We start from the raw sequence: 23,625 nt of genomic DNA on the forward strand, positions 1-23,625 counted from the left end.
CTATATCTTTAGGTCAGCATGGTCGTTGCCTGCAAGTGCTGTAAAGGTAAGGAAGGGATTCTGTTAATTTCACTGTATACTTCATGGTTTGACAGTAAAGTGCTCATTATTCATGCATTCGCTCCCCCTCAATAAACATTTTATTCCTGGTATTATTCCTCAGGATAGGATTGATTTGGCCATCTTAGTCCAAAGGGGCAAGTGGATACTTCAGGAACTGAGGGTGAAGTCCAGACTGATGGGAAGCAACTATTCTGAGATTTTAAAGAATTTTCAATCTAGATGCATTTTACTTGACTTCTTCTTGGCTCCATGACAGTTTAATTTGGGTTTAAAAGCAAGCTCATTTTACCTCCCCAAAATATTTCCTTAACTTAATTGCCCAGGTTTAAATTTTGAGAAGAATAGTTCAGCCTCCCGGTATGGAGCATCTCAAGTTGAAGATATGGGAAATATAATCTTAGCGATGATTTCAGACCCTTATAGTAAGTATTGGTGTTCTAACAATGGGGACCTAGAACCTGATCCCACCCACTTTCCGTCACCTATGCTTCTGAGTCCCGTTCTGCCCCACCATTCCCACCCACCCACCCACCCACCCACCCACCCACACACACTCACTCACAGCTTTCTCTCCAGCTAAAAGGATGACTTGTATGTTCTCATTTTAGATCACAGGTTTTCAGATCCAGAGAGAGTAAATTACAAATTTGAAAGTGGCACTTGGTAAGTACTTGCATACTACTCCATTTGAGTCCTTTAGTGTGTTTTTATTCATATTGTGGTATTTAACTCCCCTTGTATTTTAGTGACTTTACTGACCCTTTTGGCTATCCGTTTTCTACTATTACGTCATTCATTGAAGGAGATTGTGATTTAAAGTGAGATTGGATGTTGGGATTAACATTTAATGAAATATTTGTATCCTTAGTCACTATGACCTTAGGGACATCTTGTGTTCCTACCTGTGATTTTGATTTTAGCCTCTCTGAACTGTCCATCCTCGCTGGAAAATTTCCAAGGGGGAAAAGTCATAAGGCTTAAAAGAGTTCACAAAGTTTTTACTGAGATAAGTTTAAGTATGTTCTATCAGCTCCTATTTGAAAGCACAGGAAATAACTGGGGAGAAGTGTGAAATGGTGGTATCTCTGTGATCACAGGTAGACCTGTTTGTACATCACTGCAGTGGCTTGCATGAGATTACTTGGTGCCTGAAGTGAACAGAAGCTTCTGACATCTTTGCCCATTAGAGAGACACCGAGGCCTATTTAGTTGTGGGAAAAGTGACTCATTAAGAAAATGTCCTCAGAGTACTGAAAATAAAAATATGGGAGGAATAGAACATCAAAAGATGTCAAAATACAGAATAGGTGATTTACAAATGACTCATTAAGGTGTGGGAACTCCCAAGCATTTCCATAAACACTCTGTGATGCCTCCCTGTTTGATAGGGGAGATATTTTAGTGGCAGACTTCTGACCACGTGCATGCATTACTGATGTGGGTTAATTACCAGCTTTATGGGAATCTTAAGTTTTTGCGGTCAAGCTGGATCTAAACCCCACTGGTGTACTGGCCAGATCAGAGAGTGAGTTTAAACCTACCCTTCTCACCTCTAGGAACTTACAGGCCATCAGGGTGTTGGGAGGATTTTTCTTTCTATGAATTGATCTCGAGTTCTTGTGAGAACAAGGAAGCAGCAACTTAGTTGATAGGTGGTTTGCTGGGTGAGCAAGCTGTGCTGAACTTGCATAGGCAGTTGCCTTTGTATAGTTACCCACCTAAAGAATACTTGAAACTATATACCCAGAGAATTTTTGAAGTTAGGAAGTACACTGGGCAGTATGACAAGTCTGTCTGAACTCCAAATGAAGACTAGCTCAAGTGCAAATAGGCCAGTTGTCTCAGGAGGGAGTAATAGGTCAGACTGCCTAGCATTCATCATGTAAGCCGAAGTTTTTCTTGATCCACAGCAGCAAGATGGAGCTTATTGATGACAACACAGTAGTCAGGGCACGAGGTTTACCATGGCAGTCTTCGGATCAAGATATCGCAAGATTCTTCAAAGGACTCAATATTGCCAAGTTGGTTTTCCTTAATCTCTATTAGACTTAACAGTCCCAAGGGGATAAACAGATGTTGTGTCATTTTTCTCCTCACTGTTGTTTTTCTCCCCTATTGTTTTCTGTTCGGTTATTTTTCAAAGGGGAGGTGCAGCACTTTGTCTGAATGCCCAGGGTCGGAGGAACGGAGAAGCCCTGGTTAGGTTTGTGAGTGAGGAGCACAGAGACCTAGCTCTGCAGAGACACAAGCATCACATGGGGGCCCGGTACATTGAGGTGAGTCCTCACAGCCTGACGGTGACGTCCTGACAACCCTGGCGTCTTGAATGAGTGTGCACATCGGAAGGCTCAGAAACAGCATTTAATTCCCCTTTGTCTTTTCTTAGGTTTACAAAGCAACAGGTGAAGATTTTCTTAAAATTGCTGGTGGTGAGTACCTTTCATAGAATGTGGCTATATTGAGAAGGATCTAAAATTTTACTTATATACCAAAGGCAGATAAATACAATCATGAATGTTTTTTGCTCCCAGTGAAACACAGGAGTTGACTTTTATTCTTTTGATAGGAGGAAGAAATACCCAGTGGTATCAGGTAGTGTACTGTGTAACACTTGTCCTAAGGCTTAAGTCAACCAACTGTAGTTAAATAGCAATTAAAAATTCTTCTATACAAAGGCCAAGGGATCATGTAAAGTCAAATACAAAGGGAAAGAGTAGTTCATGAAAAAAATTAAATAGTCTGAAAACTTTCAAACAGCCATAACGGCCATACCCGAATACCTGGAATTGTTGCATATCTGCTTCTGACTTTTCTCTCAACTTCTATAACTCATCAGTGGCCAGGAACATGGTAGCTTTCTGGCTTCTAGTATTTTAGAATATGTGATGTTTGAAGTAACATGGTCAAAAAAAGTAGGAATAGGAAGTCTTTATCTAATTCTGGAGTGATTTGTAACTTTAAAACCTAAAAATAACATACATAAAGAGTGTCAACTGTGGTTTGTCCAACAGATGTTTTTCTTTGCTCGTATGGCTTTAATTTCCTTTCTCCTTTTAGTATACTACAAATATCTTCTTAAATATCTCAATTTTCCTCAGTGCTCATTGCCGGGCTTCCCAGGTGGCGCTAGTGGTAAAGAATCCACCTGCCAATAAGGAGAGGCACGAGATGATGGGTTGATCCCTGGATCAGGAAGATCCCCTGGAGAAAGAAATGGCAACTGACTCCAGTGTTCTTGCCTGGAAAATCTCATGGACAGAGGAGCCTGGTGGGCTACAGTCCATGGGGTCGCTAAGAGTTGGACACAACTTAGCACACACATGCAATTATATTTACCATAATTTTTTATAAAAACAATCATATTGGAAACAAGCTCTAATTGCCCAGCTTTTCACTCTATAAGTATGTTCCTGCTGCTGCTGCTGCTGCGTCGCTTCAGTCGTGTCTGACTCTGTGCGACCCCATAGACGGCAGCCCACCAGGCTCCCCCATCCCTGGGATTCTGCAGGCAAGAACACTGGAAAGGGTTGCCATTTTCTTCTCCAATGCATGAAAGTGAAAAGGGAAAAATCGCTTATTCTTGTCCGACTCTTGGCGACCCCATGGACTGCAGTCTACCAGGCTCCTCCGTCCATGGGATTTTCCAGGCAAGAGTACTGGAGTGGGGTACCATTGCCTACTCCGATAAGTATGTTGCAGTGAATATTTTGGTATCTCTGTATGTGCCACTCATTAGGATAAATTCCTAAAAACGGGGTAACTAGATCAAAGAATATGGACATCTTAAGCGGTTTTTGACACATATTACCGAAATATGTTAAGGTGGCTTTCACTTAAATACAGAGAACTTGTATACTCCTTCATTATCATTTTATTATTTATCCCTGATAAAAAATCTTTACAATTGTAAAACTTGTAGTAACAACATTCTGTTAGTATAATTTGCTGGTATATTTCTTGCACTTATTTCTTGAAATAAACCAAGGCTTCCAAATTAAAAACTTCAAGTTTAATAGGGTTTCCAATGTTTGATATTCATTGGGGATAAAGTATATTTGGAAGTGCTATGGTCCTGAGGTTCCATGGTAGATAACATTGTACATCACAGGTGGCAAAGTTGACTGAGTGAATATTTGCTACAAGGCAGCACTGTACAAAATGCTTCATGTTCAGCAGAGTATTGATAAATGTTGAAACTAGCTGCCAAATGTGTTCATTATCCTCTCTACTTGAGTATGTTTGGACCTTTCCTAATAAAAAGTAATTAGGAAAATAATAACAAAAATCACTAAGTGCTTTGTATGTAATCACTTATTCTCATAATTTATGAGGTAGGTAATTTTACTCCCATTTTACAGATGAGCAAACTGAGGTACGGAGATTAAACTTGACTGAGGTCACAGCCTGGAAAATGATAAACCGACAGTTGCACCCCGGCATTCTAACTTCAGGGTCTGTGCCCTTAACCGCCATGACTAGTTAACTTCTCCTTCAAGGATATGATTGTTGGTCCATGATTTAACTGTATGGCTACTTTCTTAAATTAAGAGAGGTATTTTATGAAAAGGGTAGAGGGGAAAGTTTCAAATTAATTGGAAGAGAGTTCTGATTCCTGGGATGTTACTATGAATTCTTTTGGTAGTGCAGGTCTTAATTATAAATTCAGGACATCGCCAAAGATTTCACCATTTTAATTTTGGTGAAGTTGATGTCTTAACCGTTTCTCCCTGTGCTTCTTGCTGTTTGTGTTCCTAGGTACATCCAATGAGGTGGCCCAGTTTCTCTCCAAGGAAAACCAAGTCATTGTCCGCATGCGGGGGCTCCCCTTCACGGCCACGGCTGATGAAGTGGTGGCCTTCTTTGGACAGCATTGCCCCATCACTGGGGGGAAGGAAGGCATCCTCTTTGTTACCTATCCGGATGGTAGGCCCACAGGGGATGCTTTTGTCCTCTTTGCTTGCGAGGAGTACGCGCAGAATGCACTGAGGAAGCATAAAGACTTGTTGGGTAAAAGATACATTGAACTCTTCAGGAGCACAGCAGCTGAAGTTCAGCAGGTTGGTGGCTTTGCATTATTAATATCCTTTTTTTGTTTAATTTATTTTTTAATTGAAATATAGTTCATTTGCAATGTTTTAGGTATATAGCAAAGCAATTCAGTTATATATATATTCTTTTTCAGATTTTTTCCATTATAAGTTATTACAAGATATTGAATATAGTTCCTATTCGTTATTTCTGATCCTACATTATTCAGTGTGCTAAAATAAAACTTGGAAATAAAATTTGGATATTATAGAAATATAAGCATGTGAAAAAAATCTTATTCTGTAACTAAATGAGAGCCACTATTATCTTAATATACACACAGAAAAAAATTCAACCTTTAATTCTATGTCTAACAGCAGCATATAATTCATTTAGAAAGTCTATTGTGCCAGGATTTTTTTTTTCTATCATTAGAAATTTCTAGGTAAACATGCTAAAAAAAACTGTCAGTTTCTGATTGATTTCTTTAGAACTGGATATAGGGATATAAGGTTTTAATATCTTGCCAAATTTATTTCCCAAAAGACTTGATCAGTTTCATTCTGCTGGGAGAGTGCGAGTGTCCTTTTGTCCTACTGCTGTTCATCCCTTTCAGAATTGAGCGCTCTTTTTGAGACACGGATGGGGCAGTCAATTCCTGAAAACATGCAAAGATTCAAGCATAAAACCATCTCTAGGCTCTTAAGTCTTTCACCTGTTCTTTTTGACTTACAAGCTGATCGTTTCACTTCAGGGGTCAGTTAGCTTTGCACCTGCGATCATATAGACTGTTTCACATGGCTCTTCAACTTACTCTACTTGATTCATAGTAGGATATAGTCATTTTGGTGATTTTCTTTGGTCCTTTTTGCAAGCATTTCAGACAATGACTCTACTGTTATTTCAGTGAGTTCCTAAAATGATTTTGTCTAGCTTCTGGAAAGCCCATTGTAATGATTTAAAATAATTCTCCAAAGTTAAATAGAACCATCACCTGCTAGAATATCAGATTGATTTTTATGCCTCAAATAAATGTAAAAGAAATGCTACATTTATTCTGTGTTCTGTTGCACTTGTGCTCTTGAATCTTAAACTATGACCATACATGTAGTATAAACAATTCTGTACTTGTTGAAAGTTAGTATCATAAATACTGAATCTCTAAAATATGCTGAGGATGCTTAAGGCTTAAAACATCTTATCCAAACTAGGGGGGCATGAAATTTTTATTTTAGGTCTTTAATTCAAAATACCTGTTTCATGGAAATCGTGCCCTAAAATGTATTACCCCAGAGCCTTGGCTACTGTTTATTTATTGGCTTGGATGTAGAACATGCGGTCTCTATGACTGCCACAGGTGGTTTTGAGTGTAGGGGGGAGTTTGCTCTTTCCTGCCTCCCATCTCTAATAATTTATTTAATAAGGGCTGAAGTCATCTTAGACTTTCTACTGTCTTTGTTACTAATAATCACTTAACTCAGGAACGTTTTACTCACCTTCTATTTGGCAGGTCCTAGACCATTTCCTATCCCAAGTTTGTTTATAACCACATTTGTTTTCTATTCATCTTCTTCCCTCTAATGTTTGTACTGTGTCTGGATTGTTTGTATATTTTCTTAAAGTCTTGCTTTCTCTTTGGCTGTGTTGTGTTTACTTTTTATTGTTGTCACCTCTTATTCACCTAGCAATTGGACAGGCTGTGAGTGAGGAAGTTAGGGCAGTTTGGGGGGAGTTCATGGATTGTCTTATATTTTTAGTTATGAGCTGATAACTAGTTGGGCTTCCCTCATAGCTCAGTCGGTAAAGAATCTGCCTGCAATACAGGAGACCTGGGTTCAATTCCTGGGTTGGGAAGATCCCCTGGAGAAGGAAATGGCAACCCACTCCAGTATTCTTGCCTGGAGAATCCCATGGGCAGAGGAGCCTGGTAGGCTACAGTCCATGGGGTCCCAAGAGTCAGACAGCGAATAATCCACCACCACATGAGCTGATAAAGGTTACAGTGGTAAATGGTTCAGAAATCCTGGGGATTCCACACATGGCATTTGCTCAAGGACCTCTTCGTATTATCAACTAATAGGCATACTCTAAACTACAACAAAGTAGACAACAACCTTAATAACGCGAGTTCTGCCTGGGGGCAATTCTTTCTCCATTCCAAAATGTACCTGACCTCTCATTCATTCTCAAGAGAGCTGAATTCCATGAGTTTAAAAGATAGGATACTCTTTTTTGCCACTGTCTCAAATTCACATGGAAATTGATTTCTGTTTCCACTAGTGGATTTTTCTTTTCAGGTATATGTTATCCAGGCATTCTGCTTTATATGTCATTATAAATGTGACATATTTTAATGTAATTGAGAGTCACTGTTTGGCCTGTGGTTCCTTTACTGTGTCGTTTTCTTTATATTTCTTGGGTTTGGAGGTGGAATGTGAAGATAATATTGAGAGAAGCACTGTTTAATGAAATGAAATCTAATAGGTTGTCCATAAGTCCATATTTTAACAATATGTCCTGAAAAGCCACAGACTTGAAGAGTACTTTCGCAAAGCGGATAGTGATGCATTTGTCCAGGTCAATAAGTCCTTAATCTAAGTTCATTGTGTTGTGTGCGGCATATACCTCAGAATACCTCTAATAAAAGTGGGTTCATGCTCTCCCCGCTGAAAAGCATGAACGACTTTCTCCATGAGTGCTTCTCAAACTTGATTATGCTGGTTGATCACCCAGGGACCTTGTTAAACTGCAGACTCATACGGACTGGGTCAGGGAGGAGCTGAGAGGATGCATTTCTAGCCATTCCCCAGGGACGCCAGCCCTGGCCTGCAGGCAGCATTGGAATAGCGAGGCTCTAAATCACTTCTGTTTTGCTTTGAGCACAGGTGCTGAATCGGTTCTCCTCGGCTCCTCTCATTCCACTGCCAACCCCTCCCATTATTCCAGTACTACCTCAGCAGTTTGTGCCCCCTACAAACGTTAGAGACTGTATACGCCTCCGAGGTCTTCCCTATGCGGCCACAATTGAGGATATCCTCGACTTCCTGGGGGAGTTTTCCACCGACATCCGAACTCATGGGGTTCACATGGTGTTGAATCACCAGGTAAGAAAATCACTTACTGGAAAACTGATTTGCTGCTGCTTATTAAAGACACTCTTCAGTAAACAAGTAACAAGTGTTCATCCATTTGTATAGTAAGTTTTGCAGGAAAAATTTAACTACAAATGCAAGAGATCTTTTAAGATGAGCTCCCGAAAGAATGCTGGAGTTGGTACAGTAATTCAGATTCAGCTCTGATTCCATTATCACACACATCCACCAAGTCATCGATAGCATCAGGTCGGAGAAAAAGACGTTATCAGCATTTTACTGTTGCAACTACTGAATTCTGTTGGAGTGAGAAAACAATCATAGACAACATTTAAAAGCAATGAGCATGTCTGCACTCCCAAGTATTTTGTATCCATAGATGGTTTAGAAATGGCTTATTTCATGTAGCTATCAAATCACATTTAGTTGAGTGCAAACTCAGAAAGAACTTGTATGTATACCACTTGGAACAGTATGTGATCATAAAAGACATTCAAATGTATTAGTGTATTTGCATGCATGCTAAGTCATTTCAGTCGTGTCCAACTCTTTGCGACCCACCTGACTTCAACCCGCCAGGCTCCTCTGTCCGTGGGATTCTCCAGTCAAGAATACTGGAGCGAGTTGCCATGCCCTCCTGCAGGGGATCTTCCCGAACAGGGGTCAAACCTCTTATGTCTCCTGCTTTGCAGGCTGGTCTTTACCATTAGCGCCATAGTTGTTGAGAATCCTCTGTGAAAATCTAACCAGATTCTGGTAGTTTGCAATACATATTCTAAGCATATTAAAAATAGGCCTCGGCTTGGTATCTCTTACTTTTTAAATAAAATTAATTATATTAGTTGCTGGGCAATTTGCCAGTTTGTTGTGTTATCATAAGCAGGACAGAACTCTAAAAACCCATATAGCATGTAATGCTAATTAAAATTTTGGAACTGTTTATTAAAAAGACAAGTTGTATGAATTTTTGAAAAGATGTTTTCTGTGCATTATAGTCTGAATATAGGTTTGTATTATAAATACCCACTTTTTCTAAACTGCTGGTTTCCCACTTTCTATTATCTTGTGAAGATGGGTCACATTCATAACTATAATCCTGTCTCACTGGAAAATGCATGCCAGCGGGTATAGGGAACCAGAAGATACTGAGTCCCTGGTTGATGTTCCACACTAACATGGGCTCTCTCTCACATCACTTTTGAGCTATGTAACTTTTTATCTGACTAGGACTCCTCTCGGCATGCTTCACTGATGGGAGTCCTTTTGAATCAAATTCCCCACAATTCAGCATCACCAGGGAATTGTTTGGGTTCTGAGTCACCATTTCTAGTAATCTAGGGGCTATTATTACTCTTTGATTAACAACCGTGGACAGATTTGCCTCTCATTGACCCTTGTGACCTACTGTGATTGCACCTGGGAGAAGTGCTTCCTTGATGATGGACAAGCTCTTAGCTGCCTCGAAGATGTTAGTTTTCCATCTTGGACTGGGTTTCCCTGGTGTCCTTAATTTCCCTGGTATGGTAACTCTGATGGTAACTTGCATGGTAATCATTTGCCATAACTAGTCCCTTAGAGACTTTAAAGAAACCCATAAAATAAAAAAAGGAGTCTTATAAGCCAGTTGTATCTTTCTTTCTCTCCCATAAAACGCCTATGCTAAATAAGACTAAGGCATTCTGGTCCTGTGTAGCACAGATCCACCAGCTTTGTTTTAAGTAGGATTTTTAGCAAGCTGTTAGCAACAGAGGAAATGTCTATAAACACCTGTTGGCCAAGGTTTAAAATAGAGATGCAAAGGAAGAGGTGAGAGGGGGACCCCCACGCAGTGCTGGTACTCCAGCTCTCGCCACCCTTCACCGTGCTCTGCAATCCCAGCTTCTCTCCTCCTTCCCTCTCTGCAGACCACACCCCAATCTAGGTAGGCTTCAGGGAGGAGGAAAAGGGATGTAACACGTCAGTGAGCGACAGACTTGAGAGCCCATAGAGAACACTGGTTTGTTCATTTTCATGGAGGAGGGTGGGTAAAGCTCTAATATTGGTTCTGTTACTAGCTTTTCTCAGTTGAGTGAGATTTAATCAGATTTTTCTGAAAGGGAAAAACCCAGTGTACCATCCTATATTTTGAAACCGCAGTCACAAAGAGACTCTTCCAAAAACCCATAAATCTAGTTGATAAAAAACCCAAGAGGATCACTTTCAGCTATGAGCTCTCAAAACTTATTTCATCAAGGTATTGTGGGCAATTCTGTCGATTAGGTGATGAAACATAAGTCAGGTTTCAGTAGATCTTACTGTCACCCAGATTTTGTGGCTAAAATGTCTGTACCATGGGTGATTGTCACTGTGCATGTTTTGTAAGCAACCACTTCCTTGTTGAAGGAGACAGTCTCCTTTTGTTTTTATTCTTCCTTACGCGCTCAGGGCCGCCCGTCAGGAGATGCCTTTATCCAGATGAAGTCTGCGGACAGAGCATTTATGGCTGCACAGAAGTGTCATAAAAAAACCATGAAGGACAGATATGTTGAAGTCTTTCAGTGTTCAGCTGAGGAGATGAACTTTGTGTTAATGGGGGGCACTTTAAATCGAAATGGCTTATCCCCACCGCCATGTAAGTTACCATGTAAGTTTTTCTTGGGTCTTGGCGCTATTCTACGCTGTATGCTGGTAGGTGCTTAAGCTGCTTTCATAACTTTCTGTGCCCCTCATTCTTTCTAAGGCAGGTGAGGTGGTTACATCAGGCTTTCCCATCTGAAATCGGTAGTATCTGGTAATCATTTAAGACCTTGGTTGCGGACACCCATAATTAGAGATGCTACAGATACCTCCTTTCAAATTATATTCTTGCTTTTCCAGTGATAAGCACTTGATTTCTGAAGCTTAGTGTGCTCAAGATAAGCACTGACTCTGGGAGGCAACCTGGCTATGTAGATATTTTAATACGCATTTAAAGGTAAAATAAGTGTGACAGATCCTTTTTGTTTTTTTCCTACAACATATTGAGGGTTTCTTTTTAAAGCAAAGGGTGATTTGATGTCTGTTTTGCATTTTTAATTTTTTGAGCATTAAGTATTTTGGGGGAAGGATAACCTGAAGAGCATCTCTCTTGCTCTCCAGGATATCTGGAATGAGCAAGTTAGTAAAAACTAAAATGCGTAAACAAATTAGCCAAAGTTACCATTGGATCACAGGATCAGTGCTTAAATCAAGCCGTGCTGTTGCTCATTGGCACCTGGGTGCAAGCCATCTGGAATCCTGTTTGAGAGGAATAAGCCCTTTAGCATGGAGACCAAGTTCTGGTTCATGACTAAGGAACATTTGGGGATCTGATGTTCAAAACTTGAATTTCCTGACAAAGTTTTCAGTTTTGAATAAGGCATTTTCTTAGGAAGTATGTTGGGTATGTTTAAAGAATGTAGCACTCAAAGTATAGTCCAAAGATAACTAAGAAAGTGAACTGGATGGTGTGCTTGATTCCAATAAAACGTGGAGTGTAACACATCACTTTCTAGTGAAGAGGAATCCATACCAGTAAGCCTATTTGATAAAGTATTATTCATAGAACAATTGGTAGGGCTTAATCCTTTATTGCCCTTGGAATTCCTAAATGCTAATATTCCATTTATCTGCTGCTTGCTGTTGGTGAATATCTAAGAATTGATCACTAATGACTATAAAGTTTAAAACATTCTTATTGGGCTCAAATGGATATCTTAATGCAATCTGTTGTGTGTTTCCTGACCATAAACCAGTGATAATATCAGTAACTTTTACAATTTCCTTTACTGATAATCTATCAAGCATTGTAAGATAAGGGAATTTCTCCATCATGTATAACCCCAGTTCTTTTACTGTGATATCTTTTTACTTCTCTCTTCCTAGTGGAAAAAATGGTCATTACAGGCTTTATAAGACTTGTATTTCTCTTTCTTCTATCACAAACCCTAAAATAATAATTTTTCAAAATTTAAATGCATTTTTACATAAAAACTTACTTCCATATTTTTATTACTTTCTAAACATTTTAATTAAAATTCAGCTGTTCATCATTTTAATAGAAGAGTTTGCTCATTTAAAAAAAATCAGAACCAAAATTTGTGCATTTTCTATTATGCTTGTTCTGGTGGTTTAGTCGCTTAGTTGTGTCCAACTCTTGTGACCCCTTGGACTGTAGCCTGCCAGGCTCTGTCCATGGAAATTCTCCAGGCAAGAATACTGGAGTGGGTTGCCATTTCCCTCTTTAGGGATGCTTGTTCTACTGCACTTATTTTTTTCTGCCAACTCACTTTAGGTGACCCTCTCTTTATGACTTAGGTGCCTCAGTTTTGTTTGCCCTTTCTCTGGACTTGTTCAGGCCAGGGATCATAATTTTAAAATTGTCTACACATTAGGTATCTTAACATGTAACAGTTTTTGATGGATATGAAGGAGGCACCCAAAAATTAAATATGAGATCAATATGTTACTTTTGGGTTTTTTTGGTTTGTTTGGAGGGGTTGGGGTTTTTTGATTTTGTTTGTTTGTTTTTGGCTGCACTGCTTGGCTTGCAGGATCTCAGTTCCCCAACCAGGGACTGACCCAGGCCACAGCAGTGAAAGCCCAGAATACTAACCACTAGGCCACCAGGGCACTCTCAGGTCTCGGGTTTATGTACCCTTATTCAGCTAACTTACTTACCTCCATAGGCATACAGAAACCTCTTAAGAAGAGCCAAAGACAGTAGAGGTTTTCATGTGAAAAGTTATCCATTGGGCTTCAGCTGTTTGCAAAATATATTTGGTGATCCTAGATTTGAAAATTGAAGTCAGGGACCCCACATTCAGGCCACCTCTCAGGTATCTCTCCTGTTGGACGCAGATGTCCTGGAGAGTTGTGCTCATCCCACACATTAGAGCTAGGGACCAGCAAGTGGTCTGACTTAAGTGAGTTGCTGTCTTCAAAGACTTTGCATAACCAGAAGACAAAAAATCCAGTCCTGTCTAATTTAATCTGAATCCACTTTGCATCAGCTGACCCTCAGGAAGACTTGCACATATATTTCTTCAGGGTTCTTTTTTCACGGAATCTGACTTTTTTTTTTTTGCACTGGTCTGAAGATGCCGATTAGTTTTGAAAACCCATTTTCTGGGTTGCCTTGAAGTGTGCACAGTACAGAGATAATCTACTTCTTTTAGGTTAGTTTATTCTATCGCAGTCTATGCTTTGGCATAGTACATGGTCCCGGTGAATAGTATTTTACCGTAACTGTCCTCATGCTTATTAGAGAGTAGATAACAAGATGGACTGGCAGTATAGCTCTCAAAAGGGAAAAAAAAAAGCTTTTAGTTTGAAGTTACACGAAATGTCAGTCTGTCCCATGTTTCTCTCCTCAAAGAGTTAGTTTGTGGTTTCTTGCAATTAGGAGCAGGGAAAAAAAATCATGTGTCATGAAATTTTGAGAAGACTTGAAAGTCCACTTGGTACTGGTTTTTTCCAAATTTCAAACTAAGAACTATTCTTTAGGTAGACGGAGTGTGTGAGATTTGAGATTGCCTCTAGGTATTATCTATGTAATCAAAAGGGAGTTGCTTGGGACAGTAGACAGAACTGGTCTCTTTCTTTCAAATGTGTGTATGGAACAGCGACCTCATGGCTTCAGTGCTATCACATGTCAATATTACTAATATATCTCAAGGTCTCTCTCTTTGTTTGTTTAGGCCTGTCTCCTCCCTCCTACACATTTCCAGCTCCTGCAGCAGTTATTCCTACTGAAGCTGCCATTTACCAGCCCTCGGTGCTCCTGAACCCACGAGCACTGCAGCCCTCAACAGCGTACTACCCCGCGGGCACCCAGCTCTTCATGAACTACACGGCGTACTACCCCAGGTAAGGCTCTTGGGGGAGAGGAGATGACGGACAGGAACAAAGGACTCCTTTGATAGCCGCTGCCTGAGTCCGCAAAAGAATGTTGCCCGCCAGCATGGCAGGCTGCTGTTTCTGGTCATGTGTATCTCTGTCCAAGGTTGTTTCAAGACAACCAGAATGTTTATTTTTTTATCCATCTCTTATTGACAGCATAGTCTTTTAGATTACTTGTGTATACAACTTTCCCTTTTTCCTTCTATTTTAGGGCTGTTCGTGAGTTAGCCCAGTAATCATTATAAAAGTGATAGTAGCATGTGAATGAATTACAAAACAAGAAAATCTATGGTGAGGGCAATTAATTTTTAAGAATTCATGTAAGCCCAAAATAGGTAAAAACTGTTTTAAATTTTATAGAACTTGTATTCTTTCCCCTCTAAGTCTTTACTAACAAGTCCAGAATGAGATTTTTTTCAGTACTTTCTTAGACTCAGCGTATTTTAAATCTGATTATTTCTAGTTGTTCTCAATTTCTTGGAGGCAACAGGATAAAATGGAGAGAAATTCGTCAGTCTCATCTCTTCTACCTGCAGCAATTCACTTAACCTTTCTGGTTCTTATACAGTGATGGGATCAGCCATGTTTTTAGAGTCCCTGAGTCCCACCCAGGTCTGATTGCCTGTGATTCTAACTTGGATATATAATGTCCTCTCATTCTCAATCTTCTTTTCAGAGAAAAAAATTTTTAAGTCTTTGTTTAGTTACTAAGCAGTTCACTTTATTAAAATAAAAATTTTACTTTGGCACAAGCAATATTGCTGAAAATTTTTTTGAAAGTACACGAGGGCCTTGTTTTTTCCTTCTCAAGCTATTTAAAATAGATGTGTTGAATACATCCACCAATGTATGTGTGAGGTTTTGGCCTGGAACTCACCTGTCTGATCTCTAGAGTTATGTCACACTGTGGTTTTTTATTGTTGTTGCTTTTTTGTTTGTTTGGCTGGGGAGTCTTTGGCCTTGCTGCATGGCTTTCGGGATCTTGGTTTCCCGACTGGGGATCAAACCCGAGTGCCCTGCAGTGAGGTGTGGTGTCCTAACCGCTGAGCCACCAGGGAATTCCCTGTCACACTGTATTTCTGGTTCCTCCCCATCTACAGTCTCCTCATAGGGAACAAGAACGTTGAGATCTTGGTGGCAGTGAAGCTTGTAGCCAATAAATTAATTTTTCTTTTTTTAGGAATTTTAAAAACATTCATTCTTGTTTCTAAGTGGAAAATATTGAAAATGTTCTTTATTCTTTTGGGGAAGAAGAATAGTGAGAAAGCCATGATAATCATCAGCTTTTGAAAATCTGAAAAGGCTCAGAAGCATGAGTAATTGTTCTCAGTTGTCAGGCACCCACTCCAGTCCCAATCTGTCACCTTCTCTGGACCCTGTGACAGTCACTTGCTGGTGGCGGCTCTGGTTATAAGAAAGATCCTGGTCTTCCTTTCTTACGCCATCGGAATGCCAGGAGTGGCATGCACTGTGCCCCTGGATGTCGGGGGCAGTTTCTTGTGCCTGTAATACACTTGCAGAGTGCCCAATCCCATCCTCGCCTTGCTATCTGGACACTGTTAAAAGAAGGAATCTCTTAGAAATAGTTTCCCATCGGAGTGAGTTGAGAGCTTAAGTCTGGAACTAAAGCCCCAAAGGTAAGAGAAACTGATTTATGGCTTAATAGTTCCTGTAATTTTTTTCTACTAGTAGTTTTAAAGTTTGTAATGTCCTCCTTATTAAGTCTAAGAGGATAGAAGTAGTGAGGAAAAGTAGATTCAGATTTTACACAACTCTAAGTCCAAAAGTAACGTCAGTTATCAATTTGAGAACATACACATCTGTGTGTTTGTAAATAATGTGACATACTAACATATGCTTGGTTTGTTTTTTCAACTTGCCAGTATGTCCCTGACTTCTTGCCTAAGGAGTATCTGTAAATTTATCTCACTCTTGTAACTTCCCATGATAACTAACAAATTATTTCCCATTCATGTAACTTTCTAAGGATAAAAATATGTCATAATTTTTAAATTCCTTTATTTTTACATACATCTAATTGTATCTTTTTCTATTAAACCTCATATTGATCGTTAAATACTTCTGTGGAACAGTTTCACAAAAGTGGGATTTTTAAATCATGCTTGTGTGTTGTATTTAAATTAATATTTCCAAATAACTTCTAGTATGTTTCATTATTTGAATTTACATTTCCCTCATTCTAGTGAAATTACACACATGAACAAAGTAATGTTCTGTTAACCAGACTTAAAGTCTGATATAATCTAAAAAAACAAATTCCAAAAGCCATAAAATATTTCATAGTTTTGGGAGAACACCATTAATTTCTAACCTCACATGACTGTAAGGCATTTGAGACTCTGTTATGTAAATGTTGAAAGTATATTTTGGCTTATTTACTGATGTATAGGAAAATGGGAGATAGCATACTTCAGGCTAAAACAGGATATTAAATCGGAAGCTCTGGAGTTTCTCTTTTCAAATTAAAAATAAAGTTAAATTCCCTCCACTTTAAAAAAAATATTGAAGTTTAGTTGATTTACAATATTGTATTCATTTCTTCTATACAACAAAGTGATTAGTTATACACATTTTCTTTTTCATGTTCTTTTCCATTATGGTTTATCATAGGATGTTGTCCCTCCACTTTTTAAATGAAATATGTCTGTCTGGCTTCAGATTAATGCCATATGTTCATTACTTTAAAGATGCTAACATATTTTGCAAATGTTTAAAAGCAGGCCCCTCAGAAAATGATACTGATTTTACCTGTTTTTAACTTTAAATTTATCTGGGCAAGCTATTATTCGGTACCTCTGTGTGCAACACATTTGGAATATTGGGATTGATAAAATAGGAACCCTTTCTGCCATAGGGTAGCTGACAGAATTCATCCCTGTGCAAAGTCAGTGACTTCAAAGGGCTCCTTCCGCTAGAGGGCATTTGTTCTTATTTTATTTCCTCCTACTTGGTTTATCTTCGAGTGGGTATTGCTCTGAGAATATATTGATAGCATCTCTCACCATAAGGATTTGGATTACTTGAGGAACATGTAAGGAAAAAGGCAATGTACCAGTGAATTGCTTTTTGTTTATTACCTAGATGAGTTTTTAGCAGTCTAAATGTGTGGCTGTGACAATAGCATTTTGAAGAGTTAGTGAAATTAAAACAAGTGGTTCTATTTTCTGCTTAAGAACACTGGTTTTTTCTTTCTCCACTTGAAAGAAGGTTTCAGGTACCCGGTATGCCAGAGCTTAGCCTAGGATACAAAAGAAATGTTGATGCCCATCCTGCTTATCACTCAAAACTTCTCTCCCATTACACCTTTTCTCTCCCATTACATAAAGTCCTACCTTTTGTTCTGACCTCTCATTTTTCTTAGAAAAGAATATTCTTTTACATCAGAGCTATAAGCATAGGTAAGAAACATGCTAGATCTTAAGCTAAATGTCATATAATTTAAAGAAAGGTGGATTAACATAAACGTCTTGTGTATATGCATTGCCTCACCTTTTGTAGGACATAGCAGTAATAACATATTCACCTTGAAAGAAAGTAGAGGGCACGGGGGTGCTTGATATTTTTAACGAGGGATGCTTTATTTGCACGCCCACGAGACAGGGTGGGGGTTGGAGGGGGGATCCTTTTATTTCTTGGGATGACCGGTATGTGAAATCAGCTTCTTGCTACCCAAGCATTAAATACACACATTTAGTAACAGTGAAACATTCTGCAGTGCTTGGTTTGTCATGTCCTCTTTGTATTCTCTTCTGAAATTCTTTGCACTTGAACCGAAAGAATACCAACCCTCTGAGAGCTGCCTGCATTTGCTGTTTTGAAACACTTGACTTTCTTGTTCCAGTCTCCTTTGTTTTATTGAGATAAGTATAGGTTCACACGCCATGTAACAAGCAGTACAGAGGCATTCCATATACACTTTAACTTGTTTAGTCGCTGAGTTGTGTCCAACTCTTTGTGACCCCATAGACTGTAGCCCACCAGGCTCCTCTGTCCATGGGATTTCTCAGGAAAGAACACTAGAATGGGTTGCCATTTCCTCCTCCAGGGGATCTTCCTGACCCAGGGACTGAACCGTGTCTCCTGCTTGGCAGGTGGATTCTTCTCCACTGAACCACTGGGGAAGCCAAATGTACTTGCTGAAAGCTTTCTGATAGGACCAAGAAAAACAAAGAATTCTTGTTTTAAAATTTTCTTTCTATAACAAATACTTAGTGTCACAAATGCAAGCTGGAACTCAACATGCAGTGAAATGACACTAGAATGTTGTAAAATGTGGTATTAATGCAATATCAGACAATGTCATAATGAGGAAACACCAGATAATTTCTGTTGGTGGAAACAACTTTTTTTTTCTTTCCCAATTTGAAAGTCATTTCTAAATGACATAAGCAAGAACTGTTGTGGGCAATAGACTATACTATCAGTGCCTGAGAATTCAGTGTAGTTTCATGAAAGAAATAGTTGTTTACTAAAGACTTTATATAATGAGTAACTCAGGGAATTCAAAATATACTTAAAATTCTTTTTAACCTGGTAGAAAAGTATTAAGTGCAAAAAACTTTAATTACTGAAAACACTTAATTGATTTCAATATATGTTTTTCCCCCTATTCTTTTTCTTAAAAATGTTATTTTCAAGCATAGCTTGTAAAAAACCTATTACAGAAATTTTCAAACAAGCAGTTTGGGAATATATCTATTACTCAATATTTTGCCAATCTGGTGTCGTCATACCCCAAGGACATTTTAAAGCACGAAAGCCTAGACATCATTTCTTTCATGTGTTGCTATTGATGTGCCCAGTATAGCTTTAAGCACCTTACTCTCAAGCACTGATGCTGTCGCTGCACTCGTGTGCAGTTGTGTTTGACTCTTCTCAACCCCGTGGACTATACTCCGTCAGGCTTCTTTGTCCATCAGATTTTCCAGGCAAGAATCCTGGAGGCTTCCATTTCCTACTCCAGGGGATCTTCCTGACCCAGGGATCAAACCCACCTCTCTTGTGTCTCCTGCATTGGCAGGCAGATTCTTTATTACTGTGCCACCTAGGAAGCCCTTAGGTATTGATAACTTTAGTTAAAGCAGATAAGCTTAACTAGAACACATATGCCTATCTTGATAAACAAAATAAGCCTCTTTTGCCTCCATTGCCCTATTTAAGCATTTCCTTGGTATATATTAAGACTTCCCTGGTGGCTCAGATGGCAAAGCATCTGTCTACAGTGTGGGAGACCTGGGTTCGATCCCTGGGTGGGGAAGATCTCCTGGAGAAGGAAATGGCAACCCACTCCAGTACTCTTGCCTGGAAAATCCCATGGACGGAAGAGCCTGGTAGGCTACAGTCCATGGGGTCACAAAGAGTCAGACATGACTGAATGACTTCACATCATGGTATATATTCATTGCACTGAAGTAGGTTTAAAGGAAAAACTGACATTTGTCTATGAATTTTATTAATAATAATGACTTTTTATTTTATTTATTATTAAGTTCAAAATAAACCATAATAACCACAAAACTAGAATGGGATTGCTTCTAGACAGGGTCTGATTTGGGGGGAAAGAACGTGATGGAGTCATCCTGCTTGCCTTTTGCTTGTGCCGTTCAATGTTGTCCTCAATTCTATTCAAAAATAAGACCAAAGTGCATTTAAAAAGCAACAGCCCAAAAGTAGTTTCCAAAATAATAGCTTTTGTACACGTGCCTCTCTGGAAATTGTTGTGACATAGCATGGGTCACAGTGTGTTTTGCTTCTTCATCTACAGCTTTTCATCAAAATACTACTTTTTAAAATGTCATTGTTCTCAAAATATGTAAGAAGATCAGTTATCATTTTGTGCTTTAAATCAAGCAAAAAGGTTACTTTTAAAATAATTTCTGGGGTAGGATGTAGTTTTCAAATGTAAAATGAAGCTTTGTGGGGACAATTCTTGTTTTGAGTAAGCAGTCTGTAACTTTACTATGTATTTGAAACATACTGTGATAACTGTAGTAGGGGGTTTAAATTTTTGTAATCTTTAACATAATTGGACTAAATTTAAGTTTAGCTACCAAACAGTTTTGACAGTACCTAAATTTGCTTACTGTTTTAGTGAAATAGATTCTCAAAAGATTTCTTTATTCCTTCCAAAGTGTTTTTATGTTTGTTGGTTACTTAAACTTTCTCCAGGAGGTAGATGCACTTGGAAGGAGAGACTTGTAGCCTTTAAGAGGAGCTAACAGCAATGGAGGATCCATGTGTACTGACCAGTCCATCTACATGAGTATTAAGCTCAAAAGAATGTTGCAAAGTTAGCCTTCTTGAGATTGTTCACGTCAGATGAACAAGTTCGTTCAGAAATTTCCAAATGAAAATTGATTCCAGCCTTTACACTTGCTAGGATTAAAACATTGTTTCTCCAGTCACTTTCCAAATATATGGTCTTTATGTCACTAGGGTTGTTAATAATTGTTAAACAAAGACTCGGTGCAGTAATTTTGCAAGGAAGTAGAAACCAGATTTCTTTCTGTAAGACTTCTCAGGATGTTTTCCGTGTTAACGTGTTCTTGATGTACTGTGACTCATTCAGAGGAGAGTATATTCTCTCCTCTAATTTTCTTTACCCTTAACCTCTTTCTCTAATAAAGTAGATAATGCTTTTGATCTCTGTCCTCTAGAGAAATATGACCAGTCATCACATTGCTTTGTCATGCTATAACTGCTTCTACTTTGGAATGCTATCCGTGTTGCCAATGTTTAGTAATTTGTAATTGTTAAATGAAAAAGTATTGTATAACTGTTTTCGAAAGAGTATATATTTAGTTTTCTTGGTTGTTAGACACCTTGGCCTCAGTGTTTTCATATATCTTTCCCTGTTCTGAAAAAGAATTTGCAGTGATGTATTAGGATACCGAGTATTTAAAAAAAAAATCGTGATATAAATTAAGACTTGATAAAAATACAAGATAGGAAATATTTGATAGTCTGGCAATTAAATTAATCTTAGGCAATTAATATTGGCATAATAATCATGGGCTTTGGGCAGGAGGAAACTTGAATTTCACATTCATAATTTCAAAGGAAAGGAAGTCATAAATTTCTCAGGGAAATCCAGTTTTTCTCCACATTGAGCTTGTCAGTTATTTCTCAAATCCATAGAGAGAACATGGAGTACTCCCATGGAGGGGATCTTCAACTTTATAACTTACGTGTTTGAATCCAGCCGCAAGTATACATATATCCCCTCCCTTGTGAGCCTCGCTCCAGCAGTTTCTTAACATGATCTCAGGGTCACTTGCTCAATGAGTCTCAGCAGCAATGTCTGCATAACTGTGATGCTCTAGCAGTCTTTTGAAAATAAACCTTTGGGGAGACACCCCCACCCCATGCTGTTTTCTTTTTCTCTTCATTTTGTCTCACCTCCTCTCAGGTCTTTGCAACCCCAGTGGGGTTTCTTACCATTTCAAGGGCAGTCTCCTTGTTAGTTTATACAGTCTCTCCACGCCCTTTAGGAACTCAGTGTTCAGTGTTGGGTCGACTCATTCATTTGGACCCTAACCCTTGGGTTCCTTTGTGGTTCTATCAATTTTTGAATCTTTGTAGCTTTTGAGTACCGATTACGTTATTGGTACTATGTCCATCTGAGACTTGTGTTTTTTTTTGCAGAGTGTTGGGATCTTAAGCTTCCCAACCAAGGGATTGATCCCTCACCCCCTGCAATGGAAACACAGTCTTAACCACTGAACCACTAGAGAAGTGCTTCTAACAATTTAATTTTAGAGTAACCCCTAGGAGAACCCTGGTGTCCATTAGTAGCAACTCCCATTCACTTCCCTCCTATCCACTTGACTTGCCCCTACCTCATCCCTAAATAACTATTAATCTATTTTCTGTTTCTTTGGATTTGCCTGTTCAGGTGTTTCATATAAACAGAATCACACCATTTGTAGTCTTTTGTGACTAGCTTCTTTCATTTAGCCTGTTTTTGAGGTTCATTCGTGTTGTAATATGAATCAATGGTTTTCATTCCTTTTTATGGTTAAACAATATTCCATTGTAGGAGTATACAACATTTAGTTTATCATCAGCTGTCGGACACTTGGGGTTGTTCATTCTTTCTGACTATCAATGATGCTGTACACATCTGCATTCAAGTTTTTGTGTGGACCTAGATTTTCAGCTTTCTTTAGTTGGGTATATACATAGGAGTAGAATTGCTAGGTCATATGGTAACTTTATGTTTAACTTTTCAGAAACAGCCAAACTGTTTTCCAAAGGGGCTTCACCATCTTACATTCCCATTAGCAATGTTTTGGCATTTTTCCTTTCTTTACATCCTTTTCAGCTCTTTTAACTATTTTCATGGGTGTGGATTTGCTGTCTCATTATGGTTTTGATTTGCATTTACTTAACTATTGATTTTGAGCAACTTTATATGTGCTGACTAGCCATTCACATGTTTTCTTTGGAGAAAAGTTTATTGAAGTCCTTTGCACATTTTTTAATTGAGCAATTTTTCTTATTGTTTTTTAGTTGTAAAGTTTCTGTATATATTCTAAGTAGAACATCTTATATGACTTAAAAATATTTTCTCCCAGTCTGTGGGTTGTCTTTTCATTTTCTTAATGATGTCCTTTAAAGCACAAAAGTTTTTAAGTTTTGGTGAGTTTTGTTTTTGGCCATGCCACGTCGTAAAAGCATGGATTCCTAACCATTGGATCACCAGAAGAAAAAAGTGAAAGTAGAAAGTATTAGTTGCTCAGTCATGTCTGACTCTTTGCGACCCCTTGGTATGTCCATGGAATTCTCTGGGCAAGAATACTGGAGTGAGTTGCCATTCCTTTCTCCAGGGGATTGTCCCAACCCAGGGATCGAACCGAGGTCTCCTGCACTGCAGGCAGATTTTTTACCATCTGAGCTACCAGGGACTAATTCCCCAAAAGTTTTAAATTTTGATGCAGTTCAACTTATCTATTTCTTCTTTTCCCACTTATACTTTTGTTATATAGAATGCAAGCTCATGAAAATGTATTACTACATATTCTTATAAGAGTTTTGTAGTGTTAGCTCTTATACTTAGGTATATTATCCATCTTGAATTAGTTTTTTATATAGAGTAAGGTAGAAGTCTAAATTCATCTTTTTGTATGTGGACATTTCACTGTTCAGCACCATTTACTGAAAAGACTTATTTTGTCATCGAATTGTCTTGGAACTCTTGTCAAAAATCGGTTGACCAGGGACTTCCCTGAGTCCTGTGGTTGGGACTCCATGCTTTCTTTCATTGCTGAGGGCCTGGTCGATCCCTGGTTCGATCCCTGGTCTGGGAACTGGGATCCCTTGGGCTAACAAACAAGCAAATAAATTGACCATAAGTGTAAGGGTTTATTTCTGGCCTCTCAAATTCTATTCTGTTGATCTTTGCCTACCCTTATGGAAGTACAACACCAAAATTACTGTAGTTTTAAAGTTTTTAGGAAATTCAAAATACTTTGCTCTTTTTCAAGAAAGTTTGGCCTTCTTGGTCATTTGTAATTCTGTATAT

General features: G+C 38.7%; 1 protein-coding gene across 9 annotated transcripts in view; it reads left to right on the plus strand.

The window, feature by feature from the left end:
* The window catches only part of ESRP1 (epithelial splicing regulatory protein 1), a 58,878-nt gene that overhangs the window by 19,554 nt on the left and 15,699 nt on the right, over window positions 1–23,625 (plus strand). For 4 of the 9 annotated variants that reach the window (XM_081496967.1, XM_081496970.1, XM_081496972.1 and 1 more), the window contains exons 5-13: window positions 387–485; window positions 672–726; window positions 1,974–2,084; window positions 2,207–2,339; window positions 2,450–2,492; window positions 4,819–5,120; window positions 7,977–8,195; window positions 10,608–10,806; window positions 13,880–14,048. In XM_081496967.1, the coding sequence (XP_081353093.1) occupies window positions 387–485; window positions 672–726; window positions 1,974–2,084; window positions 2,207–2,339; window positions 2,450–2,492; window positions 4,819–5,120; window positions 7,977–8,195; window positions 10,608–10,806; window positions 13,880–14,048 (1,330 nt within the window). The remainder of the gene's footprint in view (window positions 1–386; window positions 486–671; window positions 727–1,973; window positions 2,085–2,206; window positions 2,340–2,449; window positions 2,493–4,818; window positions 5,121–7,976; window positions 8,196–10,607; window positions 10,807–13,879; window positions 14,049–23,625) is intronic. The other 5 variants (XM_081496969.1, XM_081496971.1, XM_081496976.1 and 2 more) reach the window with 2 other exon arrangements.

Source organism: Giraffa tippelskirchi, chromosome 6 (assembly GCF_054371585.1).
Source record: "Giraffa tippelskirchi isolate mGirTip1 chromosome 6, T2T-mGirTip1v1.2.pri, whole genome shotgun sequence".
Taxonomy (NCBI): Eukaryota; Metazoa; Chordata; class Mammalia; order Artiodactyla; family Giraffidae; genus Giraffa; species Giraffa tippelskirchi.